The sequence below is a fragment of the Eptesicus fuscus genome, chromosome 20 (assembly GCF_027574615.1).
Source record: "Eptesicus fuscus isolate TK198812 chromosome 20, DD_ASM_mEF_20220401, whole genome shotgun sequence".
Taxonomy (NCBI): Eukaryota; Metazoa; Chordata; class Mammalia; order Chiroptera; family Vespertilionidae; genus Eptesicus; species Eptesicus fuscus.
This window is the reverse complement of record NC_072492.1, coordinates 40919320-40940182: the sequence shown is the minus strand read 5'-3', so window position 1 is coordinate 40940182 and position 20863 is coordinate 40919320. Positions and strand designations below refer to the sequence as shown.

General features: G+C 49.4%; 1 protein-coding gene across 5 annotated transcripts in view; it reads right to left on the bottom strand.

The window, feature by feature from the left end:
- Positions 1–18740, bottom strand: part of TTLL6 (tubulin tyrosine ligase like 6) — a 52523-nt gene extending 33783 nt beyond the window's left edge. For 4 of the 5 annotated variants that reach the window (XM_054709276.1, XM_054709277.1, XM_054709278.1 and 1 more), the window contains exons 1-8: positions 9590–9630; positions 8553–8671; positions 8308–8438; positions 6779–6935; positions 5591–5734; positions 4740–4825; positions 2116–2341; positions 391–566 (exon numbers count right to left, since the gene is read on the bottom strand). In XM_054709276.1, the coding sequence (XP_054565251.1) occupies positions 391–566; positions 2116–2341; positions 4740–4825; positions 5591–5734; positions 6779–6935; positions 8308–8438; positions 8553–8573 (941 nt within the window). In that variant the 5' untranslated portion in view covers positions 8574–8671; positions 9590–9630. Of the gene's footprint in view, positions 1–390; positions 567–2115; positions 2342–4739; positions 4826–5590; positions 5735–6778; positions 6936–8307; positions 8439–8552; positions 8672–9589; positions 9631–10034; positions 10257–18656 lie in introns of those variants that run through there. The other variant, XM_054709279.1, reaches the window with a different exon arrangement.
- Between the last annotated feature and the right edge of the window lie 2123 nt (positions 18741–20863).

Sequence of the window (20863 nt, the reverse complement as noted above, 5' to 3'; positions counted from 1 at the left end):
TAGGGGGTGTGCAAGAGGCAGCTGATCGATGTTTCTAACTCTCTATCCCTCTCTCTTTCTCTCTGTAAAAAATCAATAAAAAATATTTTAAAAAAAAGAATTTTGCCTCCCCTCTCCACCAACTCCAGGCAAAATTTTTAATAGTCTCAAACACAAATGACAACGCCAGGCATGATGGTAAGTTAAGCCTTTTATACACATGATCTCATTTCATTCCCCCCAACAACTTTATGTATCACTCGCTCCATTTCACAGAAAGAACACTGAGGCGCAGAGAAGTGACAGAAAGGCCACGTGACGAGTAGGCTATTGTATCATAACTTGGATCAGGACAGACCAATCATAAAAATGGGGTCCCTGGGGGGGGGCGGGGAAGGGGTGCTACTGTACTTGGCCTCCCGAGAACGGCATTGCTGCAGGAACCGGCCCCGTTGCTTCTCCTCCTCCAAGACTTTCTTTTTGTCACAGCTCCCCAGGTTGATCAGGACCAAGGTGTCATACAGCAGGCTGTCCTTCACCTCCTTATCCAAGCTGGAGTCGGTGGAGAAGCTCGGAGAGTGGTTGACCTGTGAGGGCAAGACGGCAGCTGGAAGCTGGGCTGTCCAGAGCGAAAGCAGAGAGTGAGGCCAAAACACCGCCTCCAGGGAGCTAGCTAAGCCCACCTTGGGGCCCTGGCTTCCAATATGATGGAAGGGAGAAAGGAAGAAGGTCTGGACTGAAGCCACAGTGAGGAATGGAAGAAGTGGAACCCCTCTAGTTTAACTAGCTATTTTATTTCTATATATCTTTTTTTATTATTATTATTTCAGAGAGAGGAACGGAGAGGGAGAAAGAGATAGAAACATCAATGATGAGAGAAAATCATTGATCGGCTGCCTCCTGCACGCCCCCTACTGGGGATCGGGCCCACAACCTGGGCATGTGCCCTTGACCCGAATCAAACCCGGACCCTTCAGTCCACAGGCTGACGCTCTATCCACTGAGCCAATCCAGCTAGGGCTAACTAGCTGTTATTTTAGTTCTTGCTCTTTGGGAGGCATCAGGGAGTACCCCGTCTTTGGTTTCCCCTCCATCTGGTGCGGGGTGTCCTCTCACGTGCCTGGAGCAGATGGAAGGGGCGGTCCAAAGGACCAGGCGGGAAGGTAGGGAGTAGAAAGAAATGATGCATTCGAGATCCTGACCGGGCTTGCGGGGGAGACAGGTGGGAGAAGGGAGAAGACACATTCCTGCTCACAGAAAAGCCCATATTATTCAGAGGCACTCTGTGACATTTGAAGAGTTCTAGCAGTTTCTGCAGGCTTGCTCCGGGTAGCTAATTCTGCTCTTGAGGTAAGAGCTCCAAACAGCCATATTCCCCTTCCCACCCACACCTGGGAACAAGGACTGAGAGTGGAGGAAAGGCAAGGCCTCGGGGATCTGATCTATAATTCTGGGTTTCCCACCCCAAAGGCTGACTCTTGTCATTGGCAGCTGGCACTAGCACCTCTGACTTGCACCCCCAACCCACACCCCTCCGCCCAGTGTGCATACTGAATAGCTAACCGCTTGGGACGGCTGCCGAGCACAAGCACAATCTGGAAAAGAGACAGCCACCCAGAAGCTTCTCTTCCTCCTCCTCCCATCACCCTGGGGTCTAGGGGAGGCAGGAAAATCACTGAGTGGCTCCACACCCATTCCTGTGGCCACAGAAACCAGGCCATTGTCTGTTAATGCTTGGAACTGAGTGGTCCAGGCCCCTGAGAGCCAGGCCTGCAGCTCCCATCTGATCTTCAACATCATCAACCCAGCTTTGATGGAGAGCACCTCCTTTCTGGGAAACGAAAGGACTCTGTTACAAAAGGTAGAGCTGTCACTGTGTCTGGGATCCGTTTCCAAGTCTGGGTGGACCTCAAAGAGGCCCAAGGAATTCTCCAATTCCTGGCCGTCTAACCCCCTCTGGTGGCCACTTCTCAGCTAAGGGAGGAGAGCCCGAGGCAGCAAGCACCATGGGAGGAACTGGCGCAATGAAGTTGATTAAACAGATCTAGCTGAGCTGGGAGGGCGGAGAGATGAGCCTGAAGCTGGCTGATCCCCAAAACAGGGGCCAGTGTTCACCCCTCGCCCCAACCTCCCTACCTCCAGCAACCAGGGCTTGAGTTTGCGGTCCAACAAAATGTCGAAGCCCAGGATTTCGAAGCAGGCGCTGTTGAGTGTGTGGTTGGGGAAGCAGGTGTGGTAGTTGTGCTTGATGATGGGGTAGGCGGAGATGATCGTCTTGATGATGACGTCCTCGATATCTCTCCATATCTGCTCCACGTTGTAGCCATGGCTCTCCATGTACGTGTTGAAGGTGGAGAGCTTCCTGGAGGGGAACCACAGGCCATGAGGCTGGGCAGCCCACCTCCGGTCAGCTAAGGCCATGGCATGCTGAGAACCAGAAACTTCTGAAGAAAATAAGGTGCCAGAGCCAATAGGGATGGACACCCAAGAGCTAGGGTGGCACCAGGACTTTGTCAGCTCAGGAGGGTCGTGCGGGAGCCACAGGGCCACACGCCTCAAGCCGCCACAGCCCTGGAGTGGGCACAGATATGATGCCATGTAAGGCCTGCCTGGGCACTTTCACTGTGACCCAGAACCCACCCGTGGGCTTGGACAGGGACCCAGCATCCTGGGTGGAAAGCTTAATGGGTAAATTAAAAAATAAAAAAACCAATACCCTACCTCATGCTTTTGTTTTGGTGGTTATTTCTTTGGTGTTCATTAGAAGTACTTAGGGAGCCTTTTAAGAACACAACTACCACCCTGGTGGGTAGCTCAGTTGGTTAGAGCATCGTCCCAATATGCCGAGGTTGTGGGTTCCAACCCCAGTCAGGGCACACACAAGGGTCAACCAATGAATGCATGGATGGGTGGAAAAATGGGTTGTTTCTCTCTCTCTCTCTCTCTCTCTCTCTCTCAGATCAATAGATAGACTTACACACACACACACACACACACACACACACACTACTGCCTGAGTTCTACCTCAATCATCTGAGGGGGTTCTGGGACATTAATACAGAAATTTTGAGTCAGGATTGCCCACTCGGAAAAGGCAGCCCCAGGGCATGTCCACAGATAGAGTTTCCAACTGCCCCAGGAAGTCCCACATCCCAGGAAACCCCTCACTCCCAGGCCAACCGACATGGCTGGTCATCCTATCACAGAGGTCAGAGGATGTGCACAGGTTTCTGAGGACACATCTGAGGGGTTGCTCCAGTCAGCTCCACACTGGGCAGGTGAGAGGGAGCTTCCATGACAAATCAGCATAGCCTCTTCGGGATGATGCAGGCACATCACCATGGATGTATATTGTCATTTTAATGCCCAGGGGTTAGCCAGTTCCATTTAACACACCAGCTATGTGCCAGGCTCCCTGAGAGAGGAAGAGGACCTGGTCTCTGCCTCAGAGGCCTGCTGAGAAAGGGAGATCACCCCCACCCAGCCGGACACATCCCTGCAAGCAGGCTTCGCCTAGTGATTTCCCATTTGCTCTTTGGAACTCTGCCACGGAGGACACCGTGATTTCCCCAGCACCGAGCCCCTCTGATGCTCTGAAGCCAAACAGGTTGCCTGTTTATCAGTCCTTTGAATCTGGTGCAGGAGAAGGAACATGCGCCTCGGAGTCTGCAGACCGACCTTCTTGTCCTGCTGTAGCATTCAGAACTGTGTGACCTTAGGCAACTGAACCTCTCAGAGTCTTGGTTTCCTCATCTGTCAAATGAGATGGCACCTAACTCACAGTTCCCCATCTACAAAGGGTAGTTTATAATGCCTCTGCCATGGTGTTGTAAAAATTTAACGGGGGCGGAAATGCAGCCTGGACGGTGTGGCTCAGTGGTTGAGCGTCAACCTATGAACCAGGTCATGGTTCGATTCCAGGTCAGGGCACGTGCCCGGGTTGCGGGCTCGATCCCCAGTGTGGAGCCTGCAGGAGGCAGCCAATCAATGATTCTTTCTCATCATTGATGTTTCTATCTCCCTTTCTCTCTCCCTTCCTCTCTGAAATCAATAAAAATATATTTTTTAAATGCACCCAAAGCACCCAGCTCAGGCCCAAACACACGGGAGACCTCCATGAACACTTCCTTTTTCTGTCTCCTTTGTCTGGCCGTGTTCACATTCTTCAGTCCCCCTTTTTCTTAAAACTCAAATGAGACAGGATTAGACGCTAGCAGGCATATAAAAGCTGCTTGGGAAGATACTCAGGCCTTGCTTTCATGTTTCCCCTTCTTCTGGAGAACCTTGAAGCCAGCTAGCCACAGGTCAGGCCACACCAGGCTTCGCGACACACCATTTGAGAATCTCAGCTGGAGCAACACACCAGGGAACCAGAGCTTAGGAACCACTGCCTGGCACGGCCTTTCCCGCGGCAGACCAGAATCAATAAATATCTGTTGGCTTGGAAATGTCAGCAGGGCCAACTGTAACAAGAGTATGTGTTGGTGTGTGTGTGTGTACCCTGCTGGGGAAACAGTTCATGTTTATCTCTCCTCCTCCCACCCTCCTAGGGTTTACGATGTGGCCTTCCTTTAATGATTAACAGCCAGAGGGCAGAGACTAAGGAGTCTGTTCTGGGTGCAGAGGCCAGGAAATATTTTCTGAGAGCATGTGACCCAAGATGGAAACACTGATGCGGGCTGACAGGGCTTGGGTGGAATCCCAGAGAGCCGCTCTGAGACTGGCAGGGAAAGAAGAGAGACGTGAGGCCGCTTGCTTACCTCTTGCTGCCAGAGTGCGAATCTTGAATGAAATTGGAACTGTGCTTATTGATGGAGTAATTAGTCAGGTGCATGCAGATATCATCCTGGGGGAAGAGACGCAAGTCTATGGAGTCAGAGGAAGGGCAGGCCTCCCGCCTCCTCCTAAGGCCCCTGGGGCTTAAAGAATTAAGGGGGTCCAGCCTGGTGTGGCTCAGTGGTTGAGTGTTGATCCAGGAACCAAGAGGTCACCGGTTCGATTCTGAGTCAGGGGACATGCTCGGGTTGCGGGCTCAATCCCCAGTGGGAGGCATGTAGGAGGCAGCCAATCGATGATTCTCTCTCATGATTGATGCTTCTATCTCTCCCTCTCCCTTCCTCTCTGAAATCAATAAAAATATTTTAAAAAGCGGGGGGGGGGGGGTCTTAGGGCTTACTTAAACTGGCAGCACAGTGGAAGAAAGAAGGGGTATCCCACAGCCTGGAGTATGAGAAACTCCAATTCCTCCTGAGACTGGGTGGTGCCCTGCCTGAGGGACACTCCAGGGGTGTGGAACTGGCACTGGCTTTGCAGTCAAGCAGACCTGGCCTTGAGTCCCAGTCTGATCTCTGTTCTATGACCTTGGACAAGGCCTCACTCTCTCTGGGTTTTCATTTCCTCTCTGTAAAAGGGAGGTGATAATCCCTATTCCTGAGGGCTCCTGGGAGGGCTCAAGGAAAGAATATACGCAACCCAGCAAGTGGTAAGTGCTCAGCCAAGGCAGCCAAATCCACAATGTTAGTGAATGTGTTAGTGGATTTAACTAGGATTTTTTTTATTTATTTTTATCACACTAAGGGAGGGAGGTAAGGCAGCATGCCCCCGAGCTCACCAGGTTGTCTGTGCAAGGGTGGGAGTAAGAGGTCGTGGCGAAGCGGGCCAGTCCTTCCTTGTACGTAAAAATCCTGAGAGGGTCACAGGATGTAATCAGCACATAAATCCGTAGGTCAAACTTGAACCCGTCAATGATAAAGGGCTGGAGGAGAGAACAGAAGTTACACCAGCATCGGAGAGATTCAGACTTGCAAGTCATTAGCACCCCGTCTAGTTTTCTTGGCGTCAGCTCCAACATTGCCTCTTGCTACAGAGTGCAGACTTGGCCAGGGCTGGGGACAGGGAAAAGGGGGTTTGGGCTCAGTGACTAGCCACATGACCTTGTACAAGTCACTAAACCACACTGTGCCTGTCCCTTATTCTATCAAATGTCATGAGTAACCACCTCCAAGGGAACTCTTGTCAACTAAACAAAATAGCATTCAAAAGTCCTGTGATGCCTTGGTCAGGTGGCTCAGTTGGTTGAGCATCATCCCATACACCAAAAGGTTGCAAGTTCGATCCCCGGTTAGGGCACATACCTAGGTTGTGAGTTCAGTCCCCAGTCAGGGCATGTGTGGGAGGCAACTGATCGCTGTTTCTCACCTCTCTCTCTCTCTCTCTCAATGTCTCTTCCTCTCTCTCTAAAAATCAATAGAAACATATCCTCGGGTGAGGATTAAAAAAATAAAAACATCCTGTGATGAAGAACATGCTGTCACTATCCAGGGCTCTGTTATTGCTGCAGTTCTGTAAGCGTTCTCCCTGCAGTGCTGGCCGGTGCCTCCCCGTCCATGCACACTTCTGCAGGACTCCCTTCCTGCAGTGGCTATACCGCTGTGACCTCTGACCTCCAGCCATGGAGTAGAGCTGGTTACCACTATCTATCCAGGACTGCTCTCCTCTCCTCAATGAGCTGAGGCCTCCACAGACCAAAGGTGCTCTCCCAGCTGTCGTCTCTTAGAGGCAAGGGACCAGCCTGGTAGAGCCAGACCAAGGGACAGGGTGCAAGGGTGAGGGACACTCTGGCCCGGGCATGTGTCACCTCCCCGGTCAGAAGGCTTGAGCTGACAAAGTCCAAGGCAGAAGGCAGGACGCAGCTTCCCCCTCACCCCTGCCCTCCATTCCCTCATTTCTCCTTCGGTCCAGTGGAGCCACAGCCTGAGGTTGCTGTGGGGATAAATAAACAATCACAATGAAGAAGTACCTTTGAAATATAGAGCTGACAGATCATATCCTCCCCTGGTTTGATTTCTTTCACCGTCCGGGTGATGAATATACCTCTCCCTTGGCAGCCCGAATCCGGCTTACAAATGTATGTCTTATTTTTTCTTGACCTGCTGTAGTTCTGCAAGTCTCCCCAGCTACCAGACAGGGAGGGAATGAGATACACTTTTAGCTGGGGAGCTAAAGGAAGGCTAACGCTTTATTTAAAAAAACAAACAAACAAAACGATCTAATGTGACAAACACCTTGGAGCTGACAGACAGATGCCCAGAGGCCTGGTAATAGAAGAGTCAGTAAAGCACCCACAGTGGGGAGAAGATGGGCTCTGGAGGGAATGCAGGCCTGGATTTAAACCCAGACAACACCACTTACCAGTGTAACCCTATGCAAGGACTTGGCCTCTGAAAGCCTCAATTCCATCATCTTCACAATGAGAGTGATGATACCCATCTTGTACATGGCATAACACAGACAGGGTGCTGATATATACTGCACACCCCATAAAGTTAGCCGTGACCAAGGAGTTTGATTTTCTGGTTTGCAGATTGGAGATTTGGAGATCTGAATCCGGCTCAAGCCCCGTGTCGTGGCCTTGGGTCAATCGGCCTCTTGCCCCACTCTGGGCTCAGCTCTTCCTCTGTAGTATCTCCACTCCAGCCAGAGTGTGAGAGTAAATACCATCTTTCAACATACTTTGAAGAAAGTATATTCAGCCTGGCCAGCGTGACTTGGTGGTTGAGCATTGACCTATGAACCAGGAGGTCACAGTTCAATTCCCCTTCGGGGCACATGCCCGGGTTGTGGGCTTGATCCCCAGAGTGGGGCATGCAGGAAGCAGCCGATCAATGAGTCTCTCTCATCATTGATGTTTCTATCTCCCTCTCTCCCTCTCCCTTCCTTTCTGAAATAAAAATATATATATATAAAGTATAGCCCTAACTGGTTTGGCTCAGTGGATAGAGCATCGGCCTGCGGACTGAAGGATCCCAGGTTCGATTCTGGTCATGGGCATGTACTTCGGTTGCGGGCACATCCCCAGTAGGGGGTGTTCAGGAGGCAGCTGATCGATGTTTCTCTCTCATCAATGTTTCTGGCTCTCTATCCCTCTCCCTTCCTCTCTGTAAAAAATCAATAAAATATATTTTTTTAAAAAAGAAAGTATATTCAGAAGAGAGAAAGAAACTTAATGGACTATAAATCTCAGTCTTCCTATATTTCTTGTTTTGCACTTTAACTCAAAGGAGCCTTGTGACCAGTGGAGAAGTCACTTAACTCAATGGTCCTCGGTGGCTATGAAATCCGGAGGTGCCTGTTGACCTGATGGCCAACACATTTCCTCCTAAGTTGCTACTAAGCCCTGAAAGTCGTTCCAGACAAGTGAGGAAAGTCTGGGAACCCTGGCCACAGCCTATATCCCTTCTCTTCCTGAACAGGAGAGAGAGATGGGAGATCCCGTGGGAAATGGAATTGGGGTGGGCAGTGGAGAAGGGAGCTCAGGTAGGCACTCACTCAGCAGGAAGACACCAGGTCCGAGGGAAAAAGTGGAAATCTTTAGGGAACAACTTTGACATGCGACACATATTCCTGGCCAGCAAGTCCTTGCGGCAGATTTCACTCATCCCTGGGAAGTGATTGATTTTCTGCAAAGGAAGCCGGAACTCATGAACAATGGGGGACACGGGAGTACCCATGGGAGACCCTTGGGGGACAGTGAGGACCCCACTTATGCTGAGGACCAGCTCTGACCCAGATACCTGGTAACTTTTCATCTCCATCACCCGCTCCAGCGACACTGAGAAGTCAGTCCAGTAGAGAGTCCAGTCATCGTTTTCCCCTCCCTCTCGAAGGCCATACTGTTGGGCGGCCCTACGCACTGCCGTGGGGTTGGAGAGAGAAAGGCCTATGAGCCCGGGAGGTGAGGGAGCAGCATAAAGTGGGGCAGTTACATTCCCAGGTGCTCCCAGACTAAGCACCAAAGTGAGACACTCGGCTCCCTGGGACTGAAGCCATACATCATCGCCAAGAAAGGAACACCAAGAGTTGAAAACTATTTTAAAAATACAGCCTATGTCCCATAATCCCCACAGAAGGTTATCTGGGATGAATGTTTTAATCACCCTGGCTTCCCCTGACCAGGAAGTGGGCGTCTGGCTTTCCCCTAAACACGATGCACTGAATGTTCAGGGAATATAAACCAAAATCCTTAACATCAGCGAGAGCCAAGCTTAATTAGTAAAGTCAATTAACAGAAAAAAAATTACACAATGTATTTCAAATCCACACACATGCTCTCACATCCTTCTCCCCCTGTCCCTGTTAGCATTGATAACTGGGAGCTGATTCCAACCCCAACGCAAATGCCTTCCAGGGCCTGGAAAGGAAGAAGTGCCTGCAGTGCCCAGGAGAGGCAGGGCCGGCCCAAAGCATCCAGATCTGAAATTAAAATAACGACAACACTCTGCTCTGTAGAACAAAGTAGGTCTACACGTCACCTCCAGCTCAGGGACTGCCAGTTTGGAAGTTGTGCTCTAAAAAAAGAGCCACTGGCTGTAGCAACAGCTGCCTTCCCTACAATCAGATCCCCTAATAACACAGCATTGCGGTCAAACCCATATTTTCTTGGAATGAGCTCCCCAACTTCCTCAGATAGTTAAATGAGCCGAGAGAAGCAAAGAACAGGATTGGGAGACACCCCTTTTCTTCCTCAAAAATATATAAGAGTGACCCTTCCCAACCCTGTGGGGGAATCCAGTGGGTCCCCATCGCGGATTCCTTGAATGCAGATGCTCACCACTCTCATATCGGCAGCTGGATAGATTGATCACCAATCATCTGGAAAAGAGAAAAAGAAAAGCAGCAAGACAGAGACAGACACACTTGCCAGAACAAGAGACTGCACACAGGAACATCCCTCCTACCACCCGTCCCAGGTGGGGCTGCAGGAACACGAGCCCGCCACATACAATTTAAAAAATAAAATAAAAGGCAGCCTGAACACAGACACAACAAAGATTAGGGCGAGGTATGGTTTTAGATTACATGCACCATTGTTTCATTCTAGAAAACATCATCAAAAAGTGGCCTCTTTTTATCTGAATCGAAAGGGATGTGATTTTGGCAGTCATATCAGACAGTTCCTCCTTTCCCCATGCATTAGCAGCCAAGGCCCCCTTCCTCCCAGGCCCCTCCTGCTCTTACCACCATGGATCCCCATTTCCCATCTTTCAATCCTAACCTCTTTTTCTTCCTCTTCTTCTTGCCTTGCTGCTGGGCATTCTGAAGCCCCTTTTGTGTCCCAATGTTCTCTCCCACCAAAGCCAGGGTGACGATTTCTTTCAGATCTGCCATGGAACTCTCCTCCCTCTCTTCTGACTCTGTCCCTTTCTTGCCTTCCAAAGGCTGACGCTGGAGCATCTCCCTGGACTAGGAGGAGACTCTGGGGAAATACAGGCCCCCCCCTGGAAAGAAGGCAGAGAAAGCGGCAATTACTTGGGTCCACCTGCAGGGGGACCCCCTCTCTTGCTCATGGGGGTGGTCCACCAGTGCTCTGGGACCAGGCAACAGGTTGCAGTTTACAAAAGGCCACCACACCTCCACCGTTGGTGCCAGGCTCCAGGAGGGAGCTGAATCCATCTTCTGCCGCTGACTATGACCTGAGGGACTCACTCAGCCAATCCTGGCTTTGGTTTCTCCCTCCTGGGATGTCCAGGAGCAGGCTGAGATGCTATGCAGGGCACCGCCTGGTAAACAATCTTATTATTAAAGTGAGTGAGTGTCTGGAGACAGCCTCAGAACCAAGCCCCAAGCCTTCCTAGCTGAGCGAGTCAGTCCCAGTGGGTGCAGATGAGGCGCTCTGCGGAGGCCTGTTCACGTTGGGGCACTGCACGAAACTTCTTGCAGGCAACCTGCTGGCCTGAGAGCAAAAGCAACCGGTGCTCATGGAGTGCAGGACTGACTTGCAGCTGACTGGACAGGATTCAAGCCCAGGGCCCAAAGCAGAGCTTCAGAGACCCCAACCACAGAAGAGGCTGTCGTGTCTCCCCCACCATCCCATTCCAAGTGAAAACAAGACCAATCGGAAAATACTCGTGAGGAAGTCCAGCAAAGTTCTCATCCCTCCACCCTCATGATGACTTCTTGGATGTTTGCTTGAATTTCATATATCAAGTCTTTTTTTTTAATGGTTTTTAATACCCCTGCTTCACTAATCCTTAAGAAGGTACTCAGTTTGCCTCTGAGTAACCCAGAACTGCCTAGGCCTAAATAATTGATTTATATCCTGTTCACATCTAAGACTTCCATGATCATCAAGCCTATTTCTGGTGTTTTCCTGCCTCTCCTCACCTCCAACCCTGGCCAACCTCCCACCACCCAGTCCTCTCCTTTAATGCCTGTAGACCTCTTCCCTCGCATACTCTTCGACTTCTTGTAAAGATAGTAATAATATCTTTATTCTAATTTATTATTACTATTCTTGAAATACTATAATATTAAAGCAAGTTTAGGGGAGGGGAGGGTGAGAATTCACCGTTAGCTCTTCTACCCTAACATGGCAACATTGGCCCTTTTGTATATTCTTTTTTATTCTTAATTTTTTTAAAATTTTTTATTGATTTCAGAGAGAGGAAGAGATGGAGAGAGAGATGGAAACATCAATGATGAGAATCACTGATGGGCTGCCTCCTGCATGCCTCCTGGGGATGAAGCCCACAACCCAGGCATGTGCCCTGACTGGGAATCGAACCAGTGACCTCCTGGTTCAAAGGTGGAGGGCTCAACCACTGAGCCACACCAGCGGGGCTATTCTTAATTTTAAGCATAATTATTCTTACATAATTGTAACCATAACACGTAAAGAATTTTGTATCCGCTTTTTGACCACTTTATATCATATCAACATCCTTTCAGTTATGGCCAACTTTACATATTTCTGGTTTTTAATGGTTGTGTAATAATAACCCATTGAAGGAATGTGTCTGAATTTAACCAACCATTGCCCTATTGTTAACAATGTAAGTTGCTTTCAATATTATTATTCTATAACTAGCTCTAAAATGTATACTTTCATGTACAGAAATCCTTTTACTTCTTTGGGATTATTTTCTTATAATACATATCCAGAATCAGGAGTACTAGGTTATTGAATATGAAAATTCTGTAGCTTATGTATGTTATGTATTTATTTCTTTATATCACCATGTTGTTTCCCAGAGGGATTCCAACCCTTTGGACTACAACCAGCAATATGCAATTACAGTAGGCTCACCAGTCACACAACCTCTTGGGAATCACCTCTCCTCTGTACCCAGACTTGCTCATTTGAGACAATTTTATGCCTTACGGCCATGTTTTTAACATTACTACACCCTTCCTCCTCGCTCTGCCCCTTTCCCAAACCAAAATTGGGGACAGGGGCTCTAGACCTATAAATAATCTATATATATAAAAGACTAATATGCTAAGTGTCCAACCATCCGACCAGTCGCTATGACATGCAGTGACCACCAGGGGGCAGATGCTCAACGCAGGAGCTGCCAAGCTGCAGTGACTTAGCAGTGGCGGTTCTTGGGTGATGCACCCCGAAACCAGAGAGGAGGGAGCCCAATTCCTCTAGAAGCCGCACGATTCCACCTTTGGCCGTGGGTTATGTTGTTGCTGGGGCACTGTCAGCCCTGAATCTGGTTTACTGCACACTTGCATTTGCGTTCCACACCCTGTACGACAGCAACTTTGCAGAGTGCCCTCTCCCACTCTGGGACCCCTCGGGGGATGTTGGAGAGCCAGTTTTGGCCGATCCCCGCAGGCCAGGCCAAGGGACCCCACCTGCAAGGAGGGACACCGCTCACTCCACAAACGCCAGGGAGGGACCAAGGGAAGTTGGCTCCAGGATGTGTCCGGCCCATCTCACCCAGTCCCACCCCGCCAGCCACCTTCTAATTAATTTCCTTTCAATGTGCACAAATCTGTGCACTGGGTCGCTAGTTTAATAATAAACCCGTATGTGGACTTTTCACAAAATCGTCACATACTCCATCTCACTGAATGCTCACAGCCACCCCCAAAAGGGAGGCACAGTTATGAAGGTGGCCAAGGATGGGCACGTGTTTCCCTCTCTTGCTGAAGGGGCTGTCACCTACACCCAGGTCCCTTTAGGGGGCACCCGCGCAGGGGGAGAAAGAGTTGTGCTCAGTGCAACTAAGTGATGAAACCTGGGCCCTGAGAGTCAGTTGTTCCCAGTGAACAGGCACATTCTTGGCCAAGTTCAAGAAGGCTAAAGTACACGAAATCCTGACCTTAGGCTGCTCCCTTCCTTCCAGGTAAACAGCCAGCTCCACTCCCTCCACCCTCCACAACGGCTCCGGTTTACCAAGCCCTGGAGGAGTGGCCCCGTTTACCTAAAGGTTAATGTTAACTTGAGGAGAGAAAACCGACCCTGAATGTGGCCTCGAGTTGTGGGTTGTCTTTGCTCTTTTTCATATCCTTGTCCAAGTAGCAAGAACAAGTCATGCCTGCTTATATTTGTCTGCCTCCACGAGAACAACATCAACAACAAAGGTCAAATTGTTCATTCTTACAAGGGAGCGCCTCAGGCACATACAGCAAGAAACTTGGCCCGTGTACTTTTTTTTTTTTTTTTTCAGAGAGGAAGAGAGATGTAGGAACATCAATGATGAGAGAGAATCATTGATCGGCTGCCTCCTGCACGCCCCCTACTAGGGATCGAGCCCACAACCTAGGCATGTGCCCTTAACCGGAATCGAACCCAGGACCCTTCAGTCTGCAGGCCTACGCTCTATCCACTGAGCCAAACCAGCTAGGGCTAGGCCCATGGACTTTTAAAGGAACTGGTTCACTATTGCCTACCTTCCCCTGAGCCACTTCGATGACACTTGAGACAGGTGTTAAGGCAAACAACTGTCATTGTCATTGTCATATGTGACCATTGTTGCTGTCTTTGGTCCCCTGGCTTTCTCTTCCCCCAGTCTCGTCTTCCTGCTTCATCCCAGAGGCTAGATCCTGCCAGCTTCTCTCCACGGTCTCCCAAAAGAGAGAATCTTGCTCAAAGGTTGCTGCTGGGGCTTGCATCATGAATCTAGCCTGCAGGAACGTTTACTCCGCCCACAATAGTGTGTGGTGGTGGTTATAGCTGTTCAATAGTAGTTACCAGTTCTAGAAAATACAGATTTTTTTTTTTCATAAAACCCCCAGATTCCCATTTCTTTCAGAAAATAGGTCCCCGTTGCTTCATGCCAGCAATTAACCAGAGCGGGGGAATGGCTTCCTCTTTAGACATTTTCCGTGTCTGCCCCAGTCCCTACCATTCCCTATTGTCTCTCTGATACAGGAGCCAAGTGATGGTTGCCCTTGTGCTACTGTTTTCCTTAGAGTAGCATTAAGAGAGAGAAAAACATGTTAGTATGTCCAGGTCACTTCTCTCATGTAGGCTACATGCCTGGCCCCATAGACATCTGGATGTACCAGACCTCCAAGGCTGGACCAAAAACATTTTAACCCCCTCATTTTCAGAACAGGAATTAGATATGACCCTGGCTGAAGCTAGAACCCTCTCAGTCTACTCAGATGTGGGCCTTACTAGACTCTACCAGATTTTCCTTCCCAGTCTCAGCAACTACTTCCTCCCTGCTAACCTGGGGATTCCCGCCTTCTCTCCTGCCTTCTGATAAAGTCATATCATAGGTATTATTTTCAATCTATTACAGATGAGAAGTCTAAGGCAAGGAGAGAGCAAGGTAAGAGGCAGAGCTGGGGTTAGAAGTCAGGCTGTCTGACTCCACAGGCTGTTTTGCCTCCACGTTCCACCCACTGCCTTTCCCTCTCTGCTCATCACCCGTATGTGGTACAATCATAACGTGAAGCAACTGACCTCCTGGCTCCCACAAGGAGTCTTGGTGACTTTTGTCCCTTAAGAATCAGTTGGTCCCACAGCATTTTCCTTAAAGCCAACTGCTGCCAAATTCCCACAAGGGCCTGGGTCTCCCAAATTTGCCATAACCTGAGACCAGTTCAATGGTTTCTACTAGGTAATTATTTTCACTCTTTCTTTCCCTTCTTTTTACCAATATCAACCTTGTACCAGGGGCCTTATTAGGGGTATAACTAGAACATTTTCCAAGCTCTATGGAATTCCTGAACATTACAGCTGGGAGGGATTTTTGGAGAGTGTCTAGGTCAACCTGTTTTATTTTTATTTTTTTAAATATATATTTTATTGATTTTTTTACAGAGAGATAGACAGTTAGAAACATCAATGAGAGAGAAACATCGATCAGCTGCCTCTTGCACACCATCCACCGGGGATGTGCCCGCAACCAAGGTACATGCCCTTGACCGGAATCGAACTTGGGATCCTTCAGTCCGCAGGCCGACGCTCTATCCACTGAACCAAACCGGTTAGGGCAATCTGTTTGATTTTTAGAGGAGGCTTTGACTTGCACAAAGCCAGAGAGCAAGTTAGTGGAACCAGGCCTGAAGCCCCGGCTTCCTGCCCCTCTACATACCTTTGCATTATGCCAGGTTAGTGACCAGGCAGTGTGCGCCTTTACTTTGGGAACTTAAAAAAGAAGACTACGTTGGCCTACCAATATAGCAAACACAGTAACACCATCTTCAGTTTTTCTTAATGACACAAGACACATTCAGTTCACCTTTCCGAATAGGATAGTGAAGACAGTGAAAAACATCTGATATTTTCTTCCATTTTAGAATGGGGTTTGAGCTTGGGATCTTCCAAGCCAGAGGCTGCCAACCAAAGCCGGGTGAGACTGCATGAAAATGACCTTCCCTGGCCACCAGGGGGAGGAAATGAACTCTAGGATGGCTCCATGCAAACACTGCACGTTATTTCTGGACTATACTTGTTGACTACTCTTCTTGGCGCTAGAGGTGGTGCAAAGGGGTAGAAAAATGTTTTGTGCTTCCTTTTGCAAGGCTGAATTAACACAGTGTCCTGTAAATGGCAGGAAAGGATCATTTGATTAAGAACAATAGGGGAGCTCGGCTGGGGTGGCTTGGTGGTTGAGCATCGACCTATGAACCAGGAGGTCAGGGTTCGATTCCTGTCAGGGCACATGCCCGGGTTGGTCAAGGCACATGCCCGGGTAGCATTGCAGACTCGGTTCCCCTTGGGGGGCACGCAGGAGGCAGCCAATCAGTGATTCTCATTGTTGATGTTTCTATCTCTCTCTCTCTCTCGCCCTCTCCCTTCCTCTATAAAAATATGTGGGTTTTTTTTTTTAAAAAAGAACAATAGGGAAACCTGTTTCAAGTTTTAGCCAATTCTTTTCATCCCAACCTTCAGAGCCCAGACTTTTCTTTCAGTCTGCAGAAATGTGTAGCACTGAAGAGCCCTCCTACTGTGTCTGCCTGTAACTTCCTTCTCTTCCCCCAAATAATAGGCTTTCCTTTAACCCCTCCCCTTTTCATCTTTTGGTCCTCATTCCTCTACAGAAGCATCTCTCCATAGGCTTCCAGGGGCTAGCTCTTGGAAAAGGTTGACGTGGATTGGGGTGAGGGGAAGATGTGGAGGTAGGAGGTCTGCTTACAGACTTGCTCTCAGATTTGCCTCTTTGACAACGTATACCCTAAGAAGCCAAGTACATAGGTCCCCCATTATTCACGGTTTTGCCTTCCGAAGTCAACTGAGGTTTGAAAATATTACATTTCCCCAACCATCGACATCATCTGCTCCTGACACCCACCCATCAACACTGTCATTGCTCAATGATCCTCTTTCTGAGGACTCGTCAAAAGGCCAGTAGTAGTCTAATGCTACGTCACAATGCCTACATCACTCTCCTCACTTCATCTTACCACACAGGCTTTGTACCATCTCACAGCATCACAAGAAGGGTGAGTACAGTACAATAAGATATTTTGAGAGACTACATTCACATAACTTTTATTACAGTATATTGTTGTAATTATTCTATTTTATTATTAGTTGTTTATCTCTTACTGTGCCGAATTTATAAATTAAACTTTATCACAGGTATGTAGCTATAGGAAAAAACAGTACATATAGGGTTTGGTACTATCTGTGGTTTCAGGCATCCATTGGGGGATCTTGGAGTATATCCCCCACAGATAAGGGGGGACTACTATGATTATCTCCTCCTCCCTCATTCCCTATCTTCTCTGTGATTACAAGATCACCAAGAAGATTAAAAACTTGCTATCTAGAAAAGTGCTTTGAGCGTTGATGGAGGCAGGACCAAATAAGATGCCTTTTATGGCCTTTTGGCTTTTCATTCTAGCCACCCTTTGAATTTTTGCCAATAAGAAGTGCTGAGACTAATGTGTAGCACAGGAAATATAATCAACTAGAGGCCCAGTGCACAAATTCATGCACAGGGTCCAGCCAGCCCCCTCCCATCAGGGCCAACTGGGGTGGGGCCAGCCAGGGGGAGGGGCCCTAGGCAGTTGGCCAGCCGGCCCCACTCCCTGGTCGAACTCCTGGTCAAGGGGATAATTTGCATATTAGGCTTTTATTATATAGGATAATATCATAATAACTTTGTGTGGTGGCAGATAGGTATTAGACTTATCATGGTGATCACCTTGTAAGGTATATAAATGTCAAATCACTATGTTGTACACCTGAAACTAATATAATAGTGTATGTCAACTATAATTTTTAAATAAATGAATTAATTTTTTTTTTAAAGTGCTGAGAATGACCGGCCACATTCACTGGGAACAATAAGAATCTTGCTGACTCAAATGCCATCTTTTATTCTGCTAAAAATTAAGGAATTTCGCAAGACTGGAGGATGCAATTTTCAGAGCAAGCTCATGCCCACCCATTTTCTCCACAATACTCAGGGGATCACTAGCAAAGACAGATGGATCTGGATCCAACCTAGCTCTACCACTTACTAGAAGGGTGACTATGGATGAGAAACTGAGCCTCTTATACCTCAGTTTCTTCCTAAGTAAAATGAGGATAATATTCATCCTATGGGGTTGCTTTAAAGATAAGTTAGTATTTTTTAAAAGCAGGGCATGGTTCAAAATAAGGGCTATACTGTAAAATAAAAATATGATGGTAGGACTGGTGTACATATTAAAAGTGCCTGCCACATACCAGTGCTTAGTCAATGTTAGCACATCCCCACATAGAAGTTACATTTCTCCTAGGATTCAAATCCCAAAAGAGGTCTTTCCTCAAGAAGAACTTCCCTTTAGGAGAGTGAGAAATAACAAATGGAGGTGAGAGGAAAAGAGGGGGAAGGAGGCAGGAGCATTTGCAGAGGGCTGTGCCGGCCATGAAAACCAGAGGTGTGTTTCTGGAAGGTGTCTCCAGAAAAAGGAAGACAGGTGATCAAGAGAGGATGTAATGACGGGGAAAGAGGGGGCGGAGAGAGGGGCGCGATTCCCAGGAATCTCTGGTATCTAAGGGACAGCTCCCTGGGGGCGAGGGGCTTGGGACACCGCGGGAGGGCAGGAAGCGGGGGTGCCCCCGGAGATATGTGACGGCAGAAGGGTGTGTGGAGCTAGGAAAAGAAGGGTCGGTTTGTGGGGCAAGGTCCTGGCATCGGGGTCTTGAGGATGAGAAAAGGGAATGAGGGTATTTTAGCGGTAAATTCGCGTATGGGGCGGGGGAGAGAGGGAGCGTTACTGGGACCAACTGGGAAGAGAGAGGCTGGGGAGCCCACGGGGAGCAGGGGCCGTCGCGGGGAGAGGCTTTGGCCTTAGAACGCTAGCAGGGAGGGCAGAGGAACAGCCCTGGGGAAATGAGCCCCGTGGGGACCTGGGGGGCGTGTAGACCCAGGTTTCCAGTGGGGAGGCCCTAAGAGGCCGCGATCTAGGGCCAGAACCTGGCTTTGGGGCGCTCTTACCCACGATTCCTACTCCCCCGTCTCGCCCGGGCGGTGCGGGCCCTGGTCGCTCGCAAGCACGCTTGAGGACCCCCTCCTCGGAGGGTTGAGACACGCTCCCATTGGCTGCCAGACAACCCCTAACCCCAACCCGCGCTCTTCCTACTTTGGGGTCCGCCCGGCCCTCATATTTGCATATAGGGCTTTCTAGGCCTTCGATTGGCCCCTGAGGTGGGCTGCCATGACCCCCCTCCTCCCTCCTCATCCAATTAACCGCCCCTGCGCTCGGAGCGGCCAGCGCCTGAGGTTGTCCCGGGAGACGCGGGGGACGCGGAGCCACGCGCGCCCCGAGCGCGGGGCTGGACTGCTGCGCGCCCGCCCCCTCCCCGCGGGTCCGCCGCGACCGACCGCACCGTCGGGGCGCCAGGCGCAGGCGCAGATCCGAACCGTCTGGCTCCGCAGCTCCAGCCTGCGCTGATCGAGGGGCGCCTGGTACTGAGGCCCTCTGGGGAGCAGGAGCGCCGTACAGAGAGCATTGGATTGGGACCCAAGTAGAGATCTCAGGACCTCTCTTAGGCCTAGCTTCTCAACTGTAAAATGGGTATCGCAAACCTATATGAACGGCTGAGCTCTTTCTAATCCTGACAACTCCCCAGCGTATGGGAGAGATCGTGGCTCCTCCGCTGAGTTGGTCAATAAGAGAGGGCAGCCCAAGGTTGGGGGGTCTTGGCTTCTCACAGGAACATGTTGACTGTCCTCAGACAGGTGGGGGGGATCAGAGTCCTGACTGGTTTCAAATAATAGGGGCCCCCTTCCTTTTCTTCCTGTGTCAACCTAACATCCAAACCTGGAGAGAATCTGTCAGACAGACAGGAGCAGAGCAAGGACGGTGGGCCAGGTGCAGAAACTCACCAGGGCTGATGCCTAGCAAGAAGCAAAACTGGGAAAACAAGAGCCTCACCCCCAGGGTAACCTTTTCTTCCCTTAGCATATCACTGGCCATGTGGTTTGGACCCCAGATATTTCATATCGACAGTCAGGCTGTTTAGACCTCCTGACCTTTTCCTCCCTAAAGACAACATCGAGGCCTCAGTTGTATTTTAACTCCAGACCCAGAAAAGCAGCAAAATCAGACAAGTGACTCCGCGGCTGCCTCAGGACCAGGGACAGTGACTAATGACTTCCTGCCCTGGCACTGACCAATCAGTGGAGACCATGACCCTGAAAGAGCACACCTGGAAAGCTGATGAATAGTCTATTGAAACACTCTCCTGAGGCCTCCCCTAAGATTTCTACCTATGAAAGAGAGATAAATCCGCTCAGGACAAAGGACCCAGCACCGGTTCTCCCCAAGAGAAGCATGTCAGCGCTATTCCCTTTTTCCCTCTTCCCCCTAAGGGTCCCCAGGAGACTTGCAACCAGGGGAGCAATGGGCAGCAGCAGCTCATCCCAGGCTCACCCCTGAACCTGTCTCCAAGGCCTTCTTTTCTCTGACTTTTCAGTGAATGAAAGCAGCCCAGCCGCGGCTCTCCTGTTGCTCCTTCTATGGCCTTCCTTGTTTTACTGTCCTAAGCACATTTTTGCTGCCATCATGGACCCAATACCCTTTGGCTCAGTGCTGTGTAGCTCTTCCCTTTGGATATTCCCATCCCCCCATCCCCTTTTCTTTAAATAAATTCAAATTTTCTTTAATTATCGTCTGAGGTGGCTGTTTAGCCTGCCCGAGCACCACGGACTTGAACCTTTCAGAATCGTTTTGAGTTCATTTGAGCCAAACTGATGACAATTACCGGGAGGCAAACACTCAACGGATTGAGAAAATGCTCTGGAAAATGGCAGTTTTACCATTTATTTTATACATCAGAATCAAAGGACAAGACTGTAAGGGGGTTACATGAAATCCATTGTTGATAGATTAGGGAAGCAGGAGAAAGCAAAATGGGGAAATCCTGGGGTTAGATAACAAGTAAAATGAATAGACACATACTTCTTTGACTTGGGCGGGTATAGATAATGAATAGATAACAACATGAGTAACAATGAGGGGTTTGTGGTTGATGCTCTGGTGCAGTGTTTGTGCCCTGAGGGGTCACCTGACATTCCCAAGGTTTGTTATCCTAGATGCAAAAAGACAATAGACAGGCTCAGTTAAGGTACAGGCTGACCTTTGTCAGAGAAGATACCGGCCTCGACGTGACTACCCGCCATGACTCGCTGTTATTAGGAGG